The sequence below is a fragment of the Diuraphis noxia genome, unplaced genomic scaffold (assembly GCF_037042655.1).
Source record: "Diuraphis noxia isolate RWA-SAM2 unplaced genomic scaffold, SU_Dnox_SAM2 contig0007, whole genome shotgun sequence".
Classification (NCBI taxonomy): domain Eukaryota; kingdom Metazoa; phylum Arthropoda; class Insecta; order Hemiptera; family Aphididae; genus Diuraphis; species Diuraphis noxia.
The window spans coordinates 1,325,258-1,348,593 of NW_028301717.1; the positions used below are offsets into that span (position 1 = coordinate 1,325,258).

At 28.1% G+C, this 23,336-nt stretch overlaps 1 protein-coding gene across 1 annotated transcript in view; it reads left to right on the plus strand.

Annotated features, from left to right (window-relative positions):
* Positions 1–23,336, plus strand: part of LOC149054365 (uncharacterized) — a 208,630-nt gene that overhangs the window by 166,106 nt on the left and 19,188 nt on the right. Inside the window, exon 6 of the mRNA XM_089230331.1 lies at positions 8,250–8,312. Within this exon, the coding sequence (XP_089086457.1) occupies positions 8,250–8,312 (63 nt within the window). The remainder of the gene's footprint in view (positions 1–8,249; positions 8,313–23,336) is intronic.

Here is a 23,336-nt window from a genome sequence, read left to right on the forward strand (position 1 = left end):
CTGTACCCAATTTATTAGCATATTATTTATTAACTTTGAGATATATATGTCATCTGATAGCACTTTTGACTCTACGCACTGACTTCGACCGCTCCTCAGTTTATCGCGGTGCATTTTTCAAAAGCTGGTTTAAGTCATCATTGCGACTCTATTGACCAATTAAAATTGATTGAAACATGAGTGTATCTATTAAATTAATTTGGCAATCTCTTCAGCTTCGTCAAGTTTAAATTGTAAATAAATGTAGTCTTGACTCTTGACATCGGTCGGCGATAAATGTGTTCCCTCCATAATCCGATTAACATAAGATGTCTATCAAGTCAACATGACGTTTATAATCAACCCATTTGTTCAATCTACTTACATAATATCTTAATATTCTTAATTATATAACTACTACTCTCAGTTAAATATCATCATAATAAATTCACTACGTGCTTAGTGAAAACGCACAATGATTATTTATTATTTTTATTTTTTATTTTTTTGTGAATTTTACTCAACACTATAAATGTTCTGTATGGTTTCGTATGTGTTCTAAAAGGGCAAATACGCGTATTCAGACAAATAATGTAGGTACTCTATAAAGTATGTGGTCATTATATACCACCGGTGTCGAGTTAACGCCAAACCTATTAAAATGAATAATATGATCCAAAATTGACTTTTCTGTGAGTTATATTTTTGCGAACTACTTCTCTTCTTTTATAATGTCATTACACTTTAAACTCGTTAAGATGAACTAAATCTTCATAATAAAATTAATTGCATTAAAGGATTCCTGGATAGGCTGTTCTCATGGTCGTAGTTTCAGTTGTTCTCTAATTTATTAAATTAAATAATAGTTAGAACAGCTAGTCCATATACATTTGAGCGCAATTATTTAATTTCACTCGCGTACTCTGCAATTATTCATGATGATGTATTTTTTTGTGTAATCAAAATGATCAAAGCCAAAATATTGAGATATTACTTAATTTCCATACTGGAGTATATCGTTTTATTAATTAAATTAGTCGAGTTGGGGAGTGATTACTGATAACAAAATAAAGCTTCAAACATAGACAACGATAATACTTACATAATAAACATAATAAATGCAAACCTCGCAAGAATAAATAAACTACGAATATCACCGTTGAATAATAAATATTATGTTGGTATATTATTATTACGTATGATAATAATGCTAGTTCGCGATTTCAGTAATAATAATAATATATAATTAGGCACATAAGTGCACACATATTATAATATAATATAAATAAAAGAAATTGAAAATGTAATAAAAATGAACTAATGGACAAAGTAATGTAATAAAATTAATGAGCATACTTATATACATAATACATCTAATTAATTATGTAACTGCACGAATATATATTAGTAATATAGGTTAGGCTAGGTTATACCAAGAAGAAGAAAATACGAATTATTCGAGTTTCTAAATATGGGTAGGTATCTGGACAGTTTTCATGTTGGAACACAACCGTGCAGTTGGTTCATTAGTAATTTATCAAATATACCGTTTCCTCATTGTTCTTTTATTACGTCATTTAACTTCATATTAAAAGAAAAACATACTCGGAGAGGTACTCTTGAAAACTATAAGTAGAAAGTTTTTTTTAACGGTAAATCGTTTATCACATTATTATAACGCGGCTCTAAACACAATAAGAGAAACTTAAATCATTAAACTGTTGTCGTCATGCTTTCCTGAACGGTAACCAAAGTTCAGGACTTCGAGTCTACGAATGTATTTTGATGTACCTACTCTTCAATTTTATGTATGACATTATATGACTACCACTTGAATATTAAGTACTTAGTACCTAGTACTCTGCTTTGAATACATTTTACATCAAGGACCTATAATTATTATACCATGACTGTAAATTGACCGCCCTTTTGAGAATTATCGGTACGACCATCAAAGCAGAGAGCACATTTCGTGTGTGACTATTACGACTGCACTGGAGAAGTGTGCAGTAGTAATTCTTGCATTTAAATCAAAAATAAATACAATTTATTCAAATTTCCTGTGAATGTTGAAAGGAATATTTATGCATAGATGAATTTTTTAATATTTCGTTCGAATATTATTAACTATTATGTTTTGTCAGTTGAAAATGTCGATATTATACTCCATTGAAGTATGTTAAGTGATTTTTATCTATATAACACCCACTTTCACAATTATTATGATTAAATTAAATTATAATATTGTAATTTAATGTCTTATGTTCATCAAACATAACTCCGATTTTTAGCTGTACATTTTTTTTTACATTCCATACTTAATATAATATTATTGTGTATCTGGATTCTGAAGTTTTATGAAGTTAGTTTTTTACTTTTAAGCGTTTCTCTTCATTGAGAAATAACCATTTTCAATAATATGTTTCGCATATTCTCTAGGACATATAGCATACCATATAAGAATATAATTTCCTCTTCTAACTGCAAATTACTGTCCTAAATGTGTAATAGATTTATTTCTCAGGTGGCGTCGGTTTGAGATTTCATTAATTAGTTTTAAAATGTAATTATATTTATTTTACGACCTAATTCATAATTATTATAATATCGCATTACATTCTTACAAAACAGCACACTTATGCAACATAAATAAAACCGAATTTTTAATCAATTTCACGTAGTTGCTGTCACGATTTCATTGTGTAGAAGACAAACTATACCTATCACGTTTGTACGCACGCAATACGAAGCTTAAACTAATTAACATTGGCAGTTTCATTAAATCTACACGTACAAAATGATAGGTATGATATATTATATTGAAAACGAACAATAAATGATTAAATCTTGCTTAAATTATAATTTTTTATTTTATCAATTCGTAGATTTTTCATGGACATAATCGATATTATCGACGTAGTGCCCAGATATTTTGTATAGTATTTGATTTATGTGGATGACTTGAAGCGATCATTATTTTCAGTACAACAGGTAGCTTATTACAAGAGCAAACAAAATATGCACTGTAATTTTATAGACACTTGATATTATGAATAAAAAACAGGACAACATATTTTCAATTCAGTAGTGGCATTCGATTAAATTACGTTCAAGACATGAATTCATGATTTAATGTTCTCCAAATTGTTTGAAGAGTTCACCTAAGTGTCGTAAATACTTTTTATTTCAAAATAATTATACTTAACACGAGTTATATACAATTATTGAAAATTTTAACCATCAGAGTGCGCAGACTTTTAGTTCCGCGGGTATACATTAAAAATTTTGGCACACAAGAATTTAGAAAGCTGTTTAAGGCATATTTTAAAATTTAATGTTTAGTGAATTTAATGTTTAATTACACGACTACCTTATAATTTGTAATAAAATACTGTGTTTTGAGAAATTTTCAATGAACTGCTCAAACGCAGTCGGTTATTTTTTGATATTTAAACGACATTTTTGTTTGCTATTTATATAATATATGTATGTATATCATATATTATGTTTGAGTAAAACTTTTAGAATATATTTCTGAACACTAACCAATTCCTGTAGTATTACAATCGAGAACAGTATTTTCAAAACTATTTTATCAGCATGTAATGTGATTACTCCGGATATTAAGTCGTATAAGTAATGGGTATTTTGTACATTATATGTTTCTTCGTTGTAAGCGTTTTAATCTCGACGAGTATTGTGTTATTCAAGTTTTATATAATATATACACTTATAGGTAGTATATGGCTTGCAATTTTAATCGACCGCAGCCAGTATATTTAATTGAACGTGGGATAGGAAGTTTAAAGTATTGGTTACGGAGGCTGGAGGACTTGTATAGTGGTCGAACAAACTATTAATTATTAATCACGTCTGGTTCAACATTATTCCGCCCATATCGTGGAGACTAGACTAAAGGCACGCTCGCTCCTAGAAATGTTCGATAGGTTACGTGTTTTGTCGACCCTTTAAAACAACTTTAACTTTTAGACATTAATTTACATCCATTCAGAAAGGTTCATTTGGCACGTAATTGTGTTTCAATCAAAAGTTTCGGTGGTTGTTTTTTCCAAATCGATTATAAGAATCCTTTGACTATGATAAATTATACGGAAAATACAACGTTTCTCAAAATTGAATCTTTTTCGTTGTGTAGTTTTTTTTTTACTGACATTAACGGTCTTTTAGGAGGGTTTTTTTTTGTATACGCGCATCATATATAATTGCTTTGTACATGTATAATTTATAAGACGGGTTGTTGTTTTTAATCTTATCCCGTAAGGTTTCTGGGACGCAACATCTTACGTGAATAAATAAAATATTTTCAAAAAAAATACTTATTATTTAAACTAATTTGATACGTATATACAACTAATAAAATATTACATTTTCGAATTTTTTTTACAAATATTTTATTAATTTAAAACTATATTTATTTGTCTTTTAGAACTATTATTAACTATTTAACACATGTTATTAATAATAAATTAATTGATATTGGTCATATTTATAAGTTTTTATTGATGCTATCTAGTTAAATTTACACTAGTTTTTACCACAATATTATTATCATAATAGATAAATTAATTTAGTATTGACAAGCCTTTCTACAATCAATATACATCATAGTACATGAACAATTATGTAATAAAAAATTGATTTAATATTATTGTTTTGTTTCATTTTTTATATCATCAATCTTATATCATGTTTATCCACGCGAACACGAGGTATTAAAAATATAATTCATTTGTTTTTTTTTTTTTTTTGTAATGACAGAAAGGTATGTTTCAAATTAATTAATTATAAACAACCCTCTTCTCTCTTATATTGGTGTTGAATATTATATTGTTTTATGCGACTCGATAAAAGACGTGGGCGTAGTCCTTCCGCTCCTCAAGCTTAATATTTTAGCTCGGTTTAATTTTTATTCTAATTATTGCGCCCTCGATGTTCAAGTTGACAGTTTCTTATTTTCATAGGTACATATTATATTTTATTGTATCGTAGCTTGTCCCTTAAATAAATGTGCTGGCATTTTGAAAAAAGATAATACTTTTAAATTTTCACTGGGTGAATTATTAATTGCAATTAAGTAAGTTGATCGACAAAATGATATCGATCAATTTGCTCTACGTGATTTCCAATATGTTTTATGTGCTTTTTAATCAAAATGAAAATGAATAAGTAAAAATTATTAAAGAAACCAGTTTTGAACCTCCTAAATTTTTGTTATCTATGTATAATAATTTTGAAAAAAGCTGATAAGTGAATGTCGCTCTGCTGTACAGTAGATTACTAGTGGGTTACTGTAATGAATAGTACTAAATTTGAATTCCATGGTATGATAATATCATTGTATACGTAAAACGATTCTGAGTGGAGACGGTTTGTCAGTCTAGGATATGTTATAATATATATTAATTATAATGTTATAATTTAAAAAAAAAAAAAAATGGAGATATACCTATAACTATAAAACAAATTCCAAATTAATCAAATCAGATTCATTATGTACCCAACAATCCAACAAATTGCAACTATAACTAAAATTGTTATTCTTGATTGTTTAATATGTAATTTTATCCAAATTTGAACTTAAAATAACTACAAAAAAAACTGTGTTTGAATAGTTTTAGATTTTTTTTTGCAACAGCATTATCTATCTACGTGGAACCTTGTTTTAAATCTTAGCTATAAAATTTAAACGTTTTATACATTTTTAACAACTGAAGAATTTGTAAATTTTCAATTAAATACATTTTGTAAAAATCTGAACTTTAATTGGTATTAAAAAAACGTGCCTATGTATTTTTAATGTTTTCCAACTGCTATTCTATAAACTTATGGGGAACCTTTTATTAAATTTCAAGTCTTTTGACCCAACGGATAAAATCTTATTGACATTTATAGAATAAAAAACTAAAATAACGGAAAATTTCAAAAGTCTAAAAATAATTAAAAATTTTTTAAAATATTTTATCAAGTACAGGAATTAATAAATTTAACATATCGTGTGAATTTCAAGTTTCTACGGTTATTCGTTTTTGAATAACATTTAAAGTAAGAATATTGGTACACGAGAAATTATTTCTACAACTTATCGTGTACATAGACACACACACAAAAAAACCACCCATAACATTGTAAAATCAATACATTCATCGCTCCGCTCAGAATTTAAAATATATGAACATATTATATAGTAAACTTTATAAAACTACAGAAATTACGCTAGTTATTTCAGTATAACATAGATGATAATGAGTGAAGAGTTTTTGAAATTTCTTCGTGTTAGTTGTGTTACCGGAGAAGGATTAACAACTGCAACACTTATGACAGCTTATGATGAAATTGAGATTGATTTGAAATATACGGATGACGTCAAGCACTCCATGGTGCTGTGGCCAGTGGCCGACATCAGTAATCAATTCAAGTGTGAGTGTAACTAAAAAAAACTAGCCATTTGTACATTATGTCGGTACATTATAGTTCTAATGGTATCAATTTGACAATTCCAAAACATCCAAGTAACCAGTCTATCAAATAAGAAATCGTGGCAGAATTTAAATGCATGTGTTTTTATTTCATAATAATCTGAGGGCTAAATTTTATCTCCCCGACAAGAATGATATAGACCAACATGATTCTATATAATTATTTCCCTTGAATTATTTTTAGTGAAAATATAGTTCAACATTTCAAATAAATTTTCCAAATGAGGTGGTGGCTTCAACGGGGATATATTAACAACAGAGTACTTTAAAACAATTACTTAAAATCGGTAAGATCGTTTGTTTTTTTGTTAACCGTTAATTTTTTTAGTATTTAACTTGGCTCGATTTAATTTCAAACTTAATACTGCAATAACACAATACCTACTATAGCTATGTTATATTATTATATGTATAAATATTTATACGATATTGTTTATAAAATGCCATTCCATGTGATGTTCAAGACTATAATGTTATCAGTACATATTTCGAATGGTTGTCATTTGATTCGATCTGATTTTTTTTTTTGAAAACCATAGGTACAACCTCGTATTAAAATTCAATACAGCACATCATTCGGCCACAACTCACACGTCATATTCAATATAACATAGCCGTGACAGGTGACAGGTGTGAACGCGCTCGACGACTTGATTTTATAATGTTATGCAGGGTGAATCACTGAGAATGATCGCCCACATTTTCCTACGTCAAACAATTTATTAAACAATTTGATTTTTTTATATAATTTAAGTCTGGTTTTTGAATTTTTGAATATAAGAGACCATATTTTCAAATTCTTGAAATTTTTTTTAAAACTTATATTTTCTATATGAGAATCCCCCTTTTCTAGAACTATCAATTATGTAGTGTATAATTTTTCTGAAACTTGAAGTATCAAAATCAAAATGTTAACGATTAGTTTTGGGTTATTTAACTTTATGTAGGTACTGGGCTCGACTAATGATAATAGTTCCATGACGTGTTTAGAATAAATGGGAGCTAGGTATGGTAATTTTAAAGTTTTGGTAATTAATATTAATCAATCAATACTTATAATTTGTATAAATGACCCTAAAATCTAACCTAACCTATAATAAACACAAGCTTCAACGTTACATATATTTTATAATTTTTAAAACCATTTTCATGGACCATCATAGGTCCACTTAAACACTTTTAAATTAAAGAACATTTTTTTGTTTTTATTTAGTACATCAAAATTTTCAAAATTATTATCCACTATATAATTTATAAACCTTACTTTTAAAAAACGCATATTTGTGTTACTACAGCTAGGACACTTCTTAGAATTATAAAAAAAGCTTCCAAAATTTAAAAATAATATGGTATTTTCGTTTATTTAAAAAATTCCAAAAATCATAATTCGAATCAATGTATTGTTGAAAGAAAAAATGCTTAGTAACTGTTTATATATTTGATTAGATGATAAAAATAGAAATCTTCTACAGATAGCTCGTGATTATGAAAAATATATGAAAAATTCATCATCACGTACACCTTTAGAGCATTTAAACCTCGTTATATTATACATTAAGTAAAAACCATTAATTAATATTATTATAATTTATTATTATTATTATTATTATTATTATTATTATTATTATAAAAGGCTTCAACAACAAAGGTTTTTACTTTTTAACTATCATTTAAACGACATTTAGATAAATTAAAATTATATACATCTCATTTTAGTACAAGTAATAATACATTTATTATACTGAATTTCTGATGTTTTAATTATTATTACAGGTTGAATTCAATCCACCGACAGCAATTTTGTATACTATCGATTTTTTTCTACTAATTTTAAACGTAAGTAGTTTATACTCATACTTAATCAATATCAATTATTTAACTTTGATTGTTTATTATCATGCCTAAATAGATAGGTATAAATAAAAAAAATGTTGATACTTAATTAATGCAAATGTGTTATAAATAAGTAAAAGTAAAAGCTTCAAGCAATTAGTAAACAGCGTTATTTCTAAACATATCATAATTGAAAATATAAGTTTGTACTGGGTGACTTAACTTCTTGGCAGCAAAAGATCAAAAAGTTGTATGATGGGCCATTTTAAATATTTAAATATTTAAACTTAATTTTTCAATTTCTCAACTATTTTTAAGAAAGTTACAAAAATAAACAAATAAATACCAAACAATCCCTTTTGGTTCAGTAATCTTTGGTTTAACCATAAACTTATAAATGATTAAATAAATTATTGTAGACCTAACTCCTGGATGTGGCAAGTTGAATATAATAATAGTGTGAATATTATTAAAAATTATACTATAGATGTGATCGACACAAATATTGAGTGTGTAGTTCGTAAAAATATCTAACCGGACATCTTATTGAATATGAATTATTATTATTATTATTATTATTCATCTCTTTTGTCGTCTTGATGTAATTTGCATTTCCGATTACTGAGACTTGTGTAAATCCGTTTCTATTAAAAAAGATCCCAAAAACGCCACTGATCAACGTTTAATATCAACACGATTTTATGTTTAATTTTCAGAAAATGTCTTCACTCTAGTGCACACGTATTTTTAATAAGTCCAAAAATGTCTTTATTTCATTTATTTTCAATTTCATCCCTCACGCTGTACTTTATTCCAAGCCGTTATTTCACGTCGTACTTTTCACGTTTAAATATTTAAATTAGAAATGTTGACGCATATAATATTTTACCCTCCTGTTAAGTAAACAACTGTTATTTATATTATGTTTAATATTGACTTAAATGTAACCAAGCAAATCACGCTTCAGTTTATATACACGTCTTCACGATATTAAACACTCTTATCCGAGAGTTTTTCATATTATTGGCTCTTGTTAACTACACAATAGCCCAAAATAATTAAAATGTATTATTATTCTAACGCTGTATTTTAAAATTGTAGACATATTAGCTTATTTATAATAATAGCCATCATGATCAATAGTGTACTTACTATGGAGGGAGGGGAGATAACAGCGTATTTTCTGCATATTATATAATTAATTTCATGAAATGGTCGCACTTTAAAGGCCGCCCAGTCCACCCTCGATTAAGTGCGAGCTCTGTATAATTCATACTCCCTCGACCCTCCTCCACGATACAAAATCTTGAATTAACCACTGTAATAAATATTTAGGTAAATATCAATAAACTGTTAACACCAATAACATCAATGAAAGTAGTATTTGATATGTGTATAATATTAATAATGTGATAGGCATCTTTTAGATGTAAAAGTAAATAAAATTAATTTAACCCTTTGCCGACCAACGGGACTTTTGAGTCCGCTGTGTATTTTGTCCATTTAAACATAGGTAAAATAAATTAAGTACTATCTGACCATAGTGACTTATAAGTCATTCCATTTTTAATCAATAATGTTCCCGAAAATTTTCTGTGAAATCAATAGATAGCGTTAAATACATCACATAACAAAATAAATATAGTTTAGCCCATAAAATAAATATCGATATTTATATAAATAGCCACAGCGCGAACCAGTATAGATAAGCAATGGGTTTTATTATTATTCTTTTCGTTATAATCCCGAGAAACAGAACGTACCATTGAATATCATTATTATTGTGTATAAATATGTGTTTATTGACAATAATCACAACGGACTTTGAAGTCCCTATGGTCTATTGCGACATTTTTATAGTTTTGACGAATATTCTCGGTCAAGCACTCGCGCGCCAAGTATATTGTTTATACGCATGCTATTTTTTTCGCTCTTGAGTGTTGTTTGTTCATTTATTAATTATTATTTACTCGTTAATTTTTTTAATTTATTTAATTGGTGAAATGAATAAATTTACAAAATTAAACGATCGTGAGATCGAAGATATATTAATTGAAATTCCTGGCGATGATGGTGGTCTAACTGATCTCGAAGACATAAGTGACGATGATTTGATCGAAGAAAACAATTATTTAGACTTTTTAGATTCAAGCACGAATATACAAACCTCAGAAATAAATATAATGGGTATGTAATCAATAAAAAAAATGTATATAATATAATTATAATATTTTGTTTTTGCATTATTTTATAAATATAAATATATAATATAATATATTATATATATTATTTTATATTATTATCTGTTAAATATTATGTATGTAATAGTGTATTATATTATTAATTATTAATGTCATATAAATGTCAAGGGCCTATCCCGTTTACTATTATAATAAATAAATATAATAATATTATATTTTGTATAGATCTTCCAATAGAATTTGCCGAAGAGACTGAAAATATTGCAGGGCCATCTAATGCTGTGCCAATGCATAATCCTATGTTTGAAGATGTGCTTGATGATCATGTTGATGACAGTTCTGAAGAGACAGATACTCAATGTAGTAAGAAAAAAAAAAGAAATAATAAAAAGAAAAATCGTCCTGATAGTGACATGGGCTGGAAAAAAAAATTAGATCACCATGTCAATATTCCAGACTATAATGATTTTGAAGGTATTTTTAATATTACTTGTTTATTCATAATTTAATTTAATTGTTTATGGTACATTATAGGTACTTAGTATGTTTAATATAAAAATAAAATTGTTATTGAAATTGTTATATAGGACCAATTCATGGATTTTTTGTCAACTGTGCAAGTCCAACTGATGTATTTCTTCAAGTGTGTGGCCCTATTTTGGAAAATATCTGTGCACAGTCTAATTTGTATGCCACTCAACGAGGGAAAACTTTGAATTTAAGAATTGAAGAATTGAAAGCTTTTATTGGTATTAATTTTGTAATGGGATATAATAGATTACCATCCTGGAAAGATTATTGGTCAACAAGTAATGATTTAGGTGTAAAAATAATTTCTGATGCTATGAGTCGAAAGCGGTTTGATGATATTTTGTGTTTTTTGCATATTAATAACAATAATGCTAAGACTTCTGATAATAAGGATAAACTTTTTAAACTAAGACCACTCCTCGATTCTATCAATATTAGATTCATGGAATTATATAAAGTGACTAGAGAAGTGAGTGTGGATGAGTCAATGGTTTTATTCAAAGGACGTAGCTCAATAAAGCAATACAATCCAATGAAGCCAATAAAAAGAGGTTATAAGATATGGTGTTTGGCTGATCAACATGGATATATAAGTAAGTTCTCTGTTTATCAAGGGAAAGAGGAAGTAATTGATGACTTTGTGGATTTTGGTTTGGGTGAGAGAGTAGTTCTAAACCTAACAAAGCCTTATTGGAATAAAGGAATGAAGGTATTTTTTGATAATTATTTTACATCTATACATTTATTAGAAAAATTAAAGCTAGAAAACACCTTTGCATGTGGTACCATACGATCAAATAGAAAGGGTATTCCACTTCTAGCTCATGATAAAACTTTAGAAAGGGGCATGTATGATTTTAAGACCTCTCGTTTAGGTATTACTGTTTATAAGTGGAAGGATAATAGAATTGTACACTTGGCATCTAATTTCCATGGTGTTGAAGAAAGTAGTGTATTGCGAACTGAACGTGATGGAACAAAAAAAACTATAAAATGTCCTACTGTAGTTAATGATTATAATAAATACATGGGGGGAGTAGACAAAGCAGATCAATTACGAGCTCTATATAATATCAATAGAAAATCAAAAAAATGGTGGCATAGATTGTTTTGGGGTGTTATTGATATTATATTTGTCAATTCATTTGTTATTAATAACAAGCTTAGTGAATCAAAATTAACCGTTCTTCAGTTTCGAAGAGCAGTTGCCCAAGGACTAATAACACAAGGTAAATGTGGCCTAAAAAGAACAACGGATATATCTCCAGGGACTTCAAAAGGTAGACCATGTCTACAACCAAGAAGGGGCAAACAGTTGTTTTCAACAACTTCAGATGTGAGGTTAGGGAACTTAGGGGCCCACTGGTTACAATTTAGTAAAACAAGAGGTAGATGTGAAGTGTGCAGCAAAAATAATATAGAATCTAAACCATATACTAAATGTTCTACTTGTAATGTTTTTTTATGTTTAAATGAAAAGAAACCATGTTTTAATGAATATCATTCAAAATAATGTGTTCATTTTTAAAATTATAATTATTATTTTTTTTTTTTGTACATTACTATTATGTTTATATATTTTTAATAAAAGTCTTATTATATGATAAATTATGAATTGAACATTTATAATATTAAACATAGTAACCACTCAATGTTCTTAATATTAGTCTGCTATATAAAAAAATTGACCATTTAGTTTTTGATACTATAACTATTTTTTTTAAGTTTATATTGTTGTTAATTTGAAACATGAATTATATACATATTTAAATGGTCATTATATTTTTAATTAATTAATTAATTAAATTTTAACTAATTACTTATTATTATTACTTATTTATCATAGGGAATAAGAAAATAGTAGTGTCGTAACTGACCATAGGGACTTTTAAGTATAGTCCTTAAATGACCAATGGGACTTATTTGTCCCACTCCTTAAAAAAATATTAAAAAACCTCCAATTTTAAATTTCTTAATTTCTAAATTCATCAAAAAAATAATAATTTATAAAGGTGCAAAAAAAAAATCAAATTTCTATCACCATTTAATGTTGGTCTACAAAGGGTTAATGTATAAAAATATTTTTTTGAAGTCAGCTTTAGAACCTTTTATGATTGTTTCGGATTTCAAATGTGATGTTTTTCAAAAAAAATCTTAAATCGAGAAAAGTTTCATGTAAGGTTTCAGTTCGAATATTTTCAAATCGTTCCGATTAAAATACCGATATTTTAATTTCAGTTTTGAGCCTTCAATTATTATAATATGAAAAAATATCGGGTTGCTTATACTTAAGCGTATTTTATATTTTTAATAATTTAAAGTAACTAAAAACACTGATCATAATAACACCAATTTCAGATTACAGTTATTAAATATAACACAACTTTAAATACATTTTTATGGACTATTTATTTTTAAACAAGTGAACAAATCCTAAGCATTTAATAAAATAAGCGAAAGCTCCATTTAATTTCTGAAATTATTTGGTTTTCACCGTATAATAATATACCTATATATTATAATCCCTAAACATTTAGAAAATAAAAAAATGTTTGCGGCTAATTTTCCCAATATTTTTTAACAAGCAATATAATTTTATCTTATTAATAAGATATCTTGACATGATGGTATAATTATGATCCAACCGTTAGAAAATTAAGACTAACAAAACCAATTCCCCAATTTGATTTCAAAACATTGATCAATGTTTTGATCAAAAACATAATCCTTACCGTATCTTAAGTAGATAAAATATCTAGGCTTAACTTTTGACAAGCGCCTGACTTGCACTTATCGCCTTAAATCTAAACAAATATCAACCAATTCCATTCTCAGCCTGCTTTATCCGGTAAGATAAGAATACAATATAAATTTCCAACCCACTGCGAAGTAACAATCTAAAAAGTCATAATAAGACCCGTCTGAGCATATGAAATACAAGTAGGAACCCTTGAACCTCAGCACGCCCCAATGCATGAATTTCGGTCCACTTGTCTCCGATCCATTATGGTATATACATAACAAATAATAATTTTCACAAGATACCGCAAAATCGTCAAAACACTATTAAAACTCGTTTCCTCCACCACCATCACTAAAAATCTAAACTGACAGCTAAAAAAATTCTCATCTAGTGACTTTCTTTTACTAAAAAAGTGATCATGTACAAAACAAAATATAGTAATAATATTAATTGTAAAAAAATATTAAAATAAAATTATTTGTTAATTCCCATCAAAAATAATTGAATGGCTTTTTTAATAAAAATGCATAAAAATATTTTAAATACTTTCATGAACAATGTTAAATAATTTTTATTGAGCTCTGCGTTTTTTTATTTTTCATTTACATGAAAAATATAAGTTTCGGAATTAATTTAAACTAGAAATTAAATTTAAGACTACTGTAGCGTATTGTTAAATTCAAATCAATTTAAACAATTCAATAATGTTATATTCATCTGAATGAATTATTCATTTTTACCACACATAAATTAATTAAATGTAATATATTTAGTACTAATTTAAGTAATTTTATAATAAGTTGCAAAAAGTCTTGAAAACTTTGATAAAAAAAAAAATATGTATTTCCTAATTATTTACCTATATTTATTATGTAATAGATACCATAATAATTTTTCGATTAGACATCTTTAAATTTTATTAATTTCGGTTTGTATTTTTAATTACGGCTACTAAAACCTTACTAATCAACAGTGTTGTGCAAAGATAACCAAAAAATTATCTAGATAAGATACCTAACAGATAATCCATTGAATATTTATCTAGATAAGATAATAGATAATACTTTAAATATTTATCTAGATAATAGATAAAAGATAACCACATTTATCAAGATAAAAAACAGATAATTGAAAAAAACTTACACAATTTAAACCTTGCATTTGTAAAATGGAAATCTCGTTATAAATAAAATAATATAAAGTTTGTTCTCTTTTTTTTATTATTTGCACTTTTCTCTAATATTTTCTAAGTACATTTAGGATGCAAACAACACTTAGGCTAATAATATTTTATAAATATAACTAAATAATATTTGAAAACATAGGTACTGTCCATTTTCACTGATTAGAAATTACTGTCGTTTGTTTGCTATTCTCAGTAGTCAGTGGTAGGTTTTATTATTATTTATTACTTTAATCATAATATGATAATCCAAGTTTATAATAAAATATCGTTATTTATGAAACATTTGAACGTTTAGGCCAGTGACTCGTTGCTATACATAGTAAAAAGTCGCCAATAATACAATACGTTTCCAGAATAGACCTATTAACGAGCCACTAATTATTTAATAGGTCTATGGTTTCCAGAAACCAACTATGTTTAATTGTATTGATGTCTATATTAATATTTCTGTATTATTATTGATCACAAATACTATTAGCCATTAGGTACTTGGTATTTATACATTTATAATCAATAGTATTATATTATATTTATATGGGTATATTGCATAAATTCAAATTAATAAAATAAATACTACGAATTATTCGACGTGTAAATATTTACAATTATTATAACTTGAAAATAAAATCGAATAAAAATAGCAAAAAAAATTATCTAGATAATTTTTTTCAGATAACTATTTTATTTATCTAGATAAGATAAAAGGTAATTTTTTTTATCTAGATAATGCACAACACCGCTAATCAAATTACAATTTTAAATTGCAACAAATTATAATATTACTGTTTAAATAATAATAATTGGTCCTTATTTCTATATTTAATAAATCAGTTCATCATACCCATTAATTTAAACTACTTACAATTAATGGTTTTCGTGCTTTCAAAATAATATCACAGGTCGATGACTGACAATGTAATCCGATTTCCATTCTCTTTTAGTTTCATATTATTACACGTCTAATTCCCAAACGTATGCATAATAATATATTAATATTATGATACATTATACTTTTGAGTTTTAAAGACATTTTACTACTTAATAAAAAAAATTGAATTGTAAAATCAATACAATTTCTTCTCGTCTCTCTGAAACTCTGATATCGGTAAATAACCTATATTTTACATTCTGAGCGAAAATATGAAAGTATTAAATTTACAACGATGCGTGTTCATTTTTTTTATTTTTTTTGTAACTGTGGTTTTCTAAGTTTTCTATTAGGTTAGTAGATTTGGATCTAGTTTGTAAATTTTGAGTCAAACAAAAAATATCAAAGTACTTTTTAATAAACCGTGAAGTACAAAAAAAAGATATTATTGAAAATTGAAAATATCTACGCAAAACTCGTTTCGAACAAAATCGATTTTGTTTTTTGTTGTAATTCAATAATGAAAAGCTGACTTTAAATGATCACCAAGTATTCAAAATAGAATTTATAGACATGAAATAATTTTATAATTTTATAGATCATATGGTGCTATATTTGTCATTGCCAAAAAGACAGAATCAGTGAATAACTGTAAACAACACCACAGCGGTAATGATAAATGATTAATCAATAAATAAAATATATATAAAAATAAATACTTCAAGTTTAAACCCGCTCATTTATAAAATATCGTTATAAATGTATTAATAAACTATATATGAATATAAATACCACGCAAAATGTTCGGATGTAATTATTGTACCATGATGTGTGATACATGTCCAGTACACGTGACTAGAAGAAGTTTGAAAATCAATATTAATTGAAATTATATTTATATAATTTGAAAATACCAAGGAAAATAAATTATAATACTTGAAACTACATGGAGACGTTGTATTCTAAATGTTACTTCGCTTAACTAGTATACGAGATTCATTTTGAAACCTATTATAGCTTATGGTTATGTGATATTATTCATATGTTAAGAAATTAACATCGAATAATTAAACCTCTCTATAACTATACAATTTAAAATTATCAAACTTTCATTTAGCGCATAATATTAACTACATAGAGAAGTTAAATTTTAAATAAATATAATTTGTACACATATACGAGATAAATTTTGGGGATTCCTATAGGTTACATAATTATTAAGTCTCTTATATTCAACTTCATTAATAATTATTTTAAAATGTATCATTAATATACTATAGAAGTCTAATTGCGAGGTTACGATTTAGAGTTAAAACGACCATCGCTGAGAACTAATCATTTTGCTCACAGGGATGATAATTGTCAACTTTTAATAGTTTTTTTTTTCTATTTTTGTGTATACTGTATACTGCACAACTGCAGTATAGGTACTTGTACTAGATAAGATAATATTTTTGTTATTAGGTTAAAATCTTAAAAATGTAATACAGTAGGCTCTTCCTTATAAACTGTTGATATTCCAATTTAAATATTTTGAAAATATAATATAATCATAAATCATATTACTTTTTTACAAGCGTATAAAGTTCAAATTTTCACGAAACTCGTTAAAATCACCAACAATTGCAAACTATTTTGTGATATAAATGTCATACAATGTTAAATATTAATGTTTAAAATTAGAAAACTTCCTACAAAACTCAATTTAATTTTGTCTTACAAAAGTAATAGGAAAAAACTAAGCGTAATTGCCGCAATTCCTCAAATAATTTGATTTTTTTATTCTGATGATTGAAATTTCGATGAAATTAAATATTTTTCATTTACCTACACTTAAATAACGATCTCTGAACAAACGATTTTCTTATTTTATTGTAATTAAAAACAAAGAACCGTAAATTCTTTAGATTTTCACCTACTTTGTATAGGTATTACTCTTTTTTCGGTTTATTCTATGCTTTTTTAAGTAAATTTTCTAAGTATACTGTAACTTTATATTGACTAAAAAGTTAATAACAATATATTATGATAAAAATATACAATATACAATATAGTACAAGCTGTATGAAATAAATGAAACCGAGATGAGCTATCCACCTTTGGTGAATTGTAAATTGTAATAAGAAACTTATTTCCTTACGTGAATCAATTGCAAGTATAGAAATAAACAAATATGTGGTTACATACGTGTGCAGACTTCAATTTCTGGTCGAGCCACGAACATAATAATTAGGGCTGGGATTTTAATGCCGTAATAACCCCCAAAAAAATTTCCTGAAAAATGCTTTCATGACCTAAAAACTCTAAATAATGCCCTAAAAAGCCCTATAAAACGCCCTTAAAAAAATTAACTAGAATAATAAAACGGTGTTTACGACGACAAAACTCGTACTGAACGTCGAACGATATCATCGGACGTCGATTTTACCGATTTAAGATTATTTAACAGGAAATGCGGGTATAGTGGTTACTCAAACCTTGTCCGATAATATAATACGAATTACGCGAGTACCTAACCTACCTACTTATAATCTGTTATAAATATTCATATAAAAGTCATGTTGGTGTAAAAATCTTAAAATAAAATTTCAATTCATACTTGATTTTCAAAAACTCTAAAATGCCCTAAAAAATTAAGAAAATTACCTAAAAACTAAAAATCCCCAAAAATGCAAAATAAACTTTCTTATTCTTATTCATAAGTACATAAAACAAATTTGTGCCCAGATGAGCATCGCACAGTAAGCTTTGGAAAACAATGCAAAGTGTATCGAAATCCCAGCCCTAATAATAATAAATTAATAAAATTTTCATTTCTCAAACATGCATTATTTTATATGGTATATTAGGTTACAACATCTCGCATAATATATAATACCAGGTTTCATGGAGTGTTATGTGACAACCGGTCCAATCGGTGAGGTCGCTAACCAGAGCCAGAGACCGAAGTCAGAGTACCTACTCTGGATTTTTATAAAATAATAAAACACCGCAGGTTATTTTTTAATGACAATTATATTGATTAGTGAATAAGAGTTAAGTTAAATTAAAACAAAGAAAAGACTTACGGCATAAAAACTTTGTTTGGGAAATAAAATAGTAAATGTAATATAAAATGAAATATCTAACTTGACACATCACACCTAATAGACAATATCATAATAAGAATACAATGTAACGGCTATACCAAGGGCGGCCGACCACGTCATAGGGTTAATGATGATAAATGATAATGTAATAATAATATTTAATAATTTTCCTTATGTACCGTAGCCTATTATGCGGCACGCCTCGGGCTGCCACGCATAATAGTATCACAAAAATATAATAGTGATGCTAATATTAATAATAATAATAATAATAATAACAATAATAACATAATAACATATCATTCATATGTATATTATATTATGAAATAGTTGTGAATACCGGCCAAGGATGTCATATGTCTGTATATATATATGTTACTGTACTTACGTACTCCGACCCACGTCTTCGGCGACCCTGCACACAGGTGCACCGGAGATGTGTTGAGGTTTTACTCCATATCGTTCTTTGGAACGATATCCAAATAAAATATATTTTGCACGCGGAGCTGGTTCCGTGTACGTGCTTCGAGTACGGTGACAAAAAAAGACAAAAAAAAAACACTGGCTAATATTCATATTATTAAGTTATATAATTGTTCTCGCGTCGGTTATTATTATTCGAGATCGCGGCAGTGGGAGAGGGCTTGCAGCACGGCGGTGTCGCGGTATCACCAACCAAAGGAGGGAACATCATATACCCACTAGAATAGATATATTATTTATGATACGAATTGACGACCCTGGTGTGTGTGTTTACGTCGGTATAATTTCGAACGTTATAAGGTATCTACTTTACTAGGTAATGTAGTGTGTTAAGACTCGTGAAAAATATGTCACCACTGTTTTTCGAACATTCGATAGGTATAATATATTGCGCCTGTAGATCAATCAATAAATTTTCGTCATTCGTATAAATTCAGTAACGCTAAACACGTGCCTACAATGATGTGTGAGGTAAATATCCTAGATACCTAGAACCTTTTTAGATTGTTGGTGGGTAGGTGGATGTCTGATTGACATGATATAGATATTCCTTAATATACTATGAATAGTGTAAATAGTATAAATTAGTTTACCAATTAAGTATTAACTAACTTCTATGGCGAATGAGTATTATAGGACCTTTTAATTATTTACTGAAGTTAAAATTATATCTGCTCGAAAAACTTAACTCACAAACATATTGTTAAATTGTTGAAGTTTCATCAAAAAGATTCGTTTTTATAAGTTAAATTATGTCAAAGAATATTTATTACTACCCAAATGCATAAATAGATGATGAACAAAAAATTCATTGTGGCTTGGTGAAGTGCGGTCGTACGCTCAATCTGCGGAAACGCATTGAGCGTACGTACCGGCCGCAGTTGCTAGCTCCCGGATGGGTGACCACCCGGGATTTTTAGCAACATATCCTTGCCACACATACATAAACACGCGTTACAACCCTACCCACTTAAAAACCTACGAACAAATACAAAAATAACCCCTACCGTACCACCCCACACCCAATAGCCTATGTTGCCGCGGGTTCCCATACAAAAAAAAAATTCATTCTGTCGTGACTCGTGGCATGTTTCTTACAAAACCGTATATGCTCTAAACATTTTACGGCTTATATTTTACGTATTGGACATAATGTTATAATATACTTAATGAAATCTAAATCTACTATGTAGGTGTGTAATAAACAACAGGTAAAATTATTTGATTTTATGTACCATCGGCGCCAGCGATGGCGTTACAATACCGAATCGAATACATTTAATTAATTCTTCTGTACGTTTGCAACGGTCTCGAGAAACTGTTATTGTTCCGTACTTTATGATATTCAATCGGAAATTATATAATTGCATCATAAAAAAAGACAGAAAGGTCGTATCTATATTCGACCGCTACCTACATCATAATATAATAATATTACATATTATATCGCGGTAGGTGTAGGACATGTACATAAAATATATAGTACGCAGGTGGCGATTTTCCTCGCAGTCGTAAATAAACGATCAACATTAAAATATCTACTGCCGTGTGTAGATAGGTATATCGGTTAAAATTGTATTACCGCCGCATTTGTGCGTCGAAAATGATTAAAACCGTACGAAAATCACCCCACATATTATTATAGATTGTCAGTTTTACACACGTATTTGATTGTCTGTAGTTTTGTAAGCTATTGTGTACGTATATAGCTAATAATATCTTCTCTTAAGAGGACGTGATACCCGCATGTGTTGTTTCCGTCTTACAGGCGTGTAACATACCAAATTCTACGCTCAGCAGGTCACGTTTAGCTCTGTTAACTTAAAGTTTAGGGTAATTGTCTTCTCTTAAAATTTAAAGATAAAAGTATTATTTAGACAACTTCATAGGCATTTTACTATATTTAAATTTTGAAGCGATTGTTGTAAGCATCTTAAAATTGTAAATTATTTAAATTTTTGTACATTTTAAAATACTATTATAACTCACTTCAAAATTAAAATATTGTAAAAATCCTACGAGGCCATCTAAATAATACTCCAACCTTTAAATTTTTAAACAGGTTAATTCTCTTTAATATTTAAACTAACTGAGCTAAACGTGATCAGCCGAGTGTTACTCTAACCTATTTTACACATTTGTAAGACGGAGACAACACATGCGGGTATCACGTCCTCTTAAATCTAAGTTAATAAAGGTAGAGCAGCAGTGGTGATCAAATGATTTTGTCATGAAATGGACGTGGCATATTTTTAAAAATGTCATGGGGGTTATTCATCTATCTACCCTCGACCGTCACCGATTTTACAGCCACTGAGATATACTATTTGTTCGCAGTTGATAGTGTCATCAGCAGTATATTATAAAGACGCGTAATATCACAACCAGACAATCTTGCCGAGGGGAGGAGTGCAGATCCCTTTTAAGATGTCCAATTTGTTATAATCCAAAAAAAAAAAAAATGAATTTTTGATGTTGAACTTTTTAAATAATGAAGAGTGTCCCGTTTCACCACCCCCTCCCCCTAGATCCAAAACTGCAGATTGTTAAACATCATACCACCGTGTGTCAACGCCTATACTGCTAGGACATTATGACGTGACATATTATTATATTTCCTATAATTTACCATCATTTTTTGAACCATGTCTGTAGATCAACTTTTTAACCATCCATCATATGGCATATTATGTTGTAAGTATACGTAATAGTTGCAGTTGTTCATCCCAAATACGTTTTAGATGTGTCATATGATTCTAAATTAGAAAAAAAATTGTGTACTAGCTTTTACAAATGAGAGTTGTTAAAATATTATGAAACATTAAGTAAAATTTTATATTTTTTGAGATTTAATAATGTAGGTATATTCTGTTGTTATTGTTTTGGCTAGGAAGGTGAGAGCTATACAACTTTGTGGCCATAAATTTTGAAAGTTTTTTGTTATCATCCTCCATTAAAAATAGGCGCACTTACACAAAAAACATCAATATTTCCTACATATAATCCTTAAAATTGTTCGCTGAACCGTGTTTCTGGGTGAAGCTGTTTCTACTTATATAATTTATTTTATTTTTATCACTGAAACTATTGTATACGTGACCAAAGCATAATAATATTATCGATCTAATTATATATTGTTATCATTATTATTGCACACGAAATTGTTGGGGCATATGTTTTCCACTCGGAAGAGTTTATTCTAAAAGATAAAAAATCATTGTGATAAAATATTATTATTATAAACCAATATAGCTTTCCGCTCTGCTTAGAATTTAAAAATAATTGCTTATAAAACTGTAACGGTGGCGAACGTTGAGTTTCTCAAAACGGTGTCTAGCGCGCGCGCGCACACACACACACACACACACCCGCGCACTCTCACACAATCGCAATGATTCGCCGAGTGCGTCTTTGCTTCGACCCACGCCACCGACCCACCGATAGATGGAAATTACTTCGCAGTACACAGCACCCTTTGTGTATTATATTTAATCACTTCCACTCGCTGCAGAGAATATGCAGAGCTGTCTTCACCAAAACACCCCCCCCCCCACACATATATTTATATAATATGGTACAATTTAAGCGCATCTAATAAGCGGTAAACCCTCAAAACAGTAAAAATTAAATTATGCATAAAATATAATTAGCGTTAACCGTGGGTTAGCGTATACATATATATATATATATATATTATTATGTAGTACCTATATACTTACTGCAGTATAATAATTCAGTTGCGATGCATATTTTCACGTATAATAGAATTATCTGCAGCGATGGTAGTCTGTCTTCCAATCGTCGTGTAGGTAATATCCTACTCGATCAACTGAAAAAAAAATAAAAATATTAAAGGATCGGAGCTGTTAGTATATAATATTATATGTGCATACTTTGTAGAAGATCTATTTTAACTTTCATTTTAA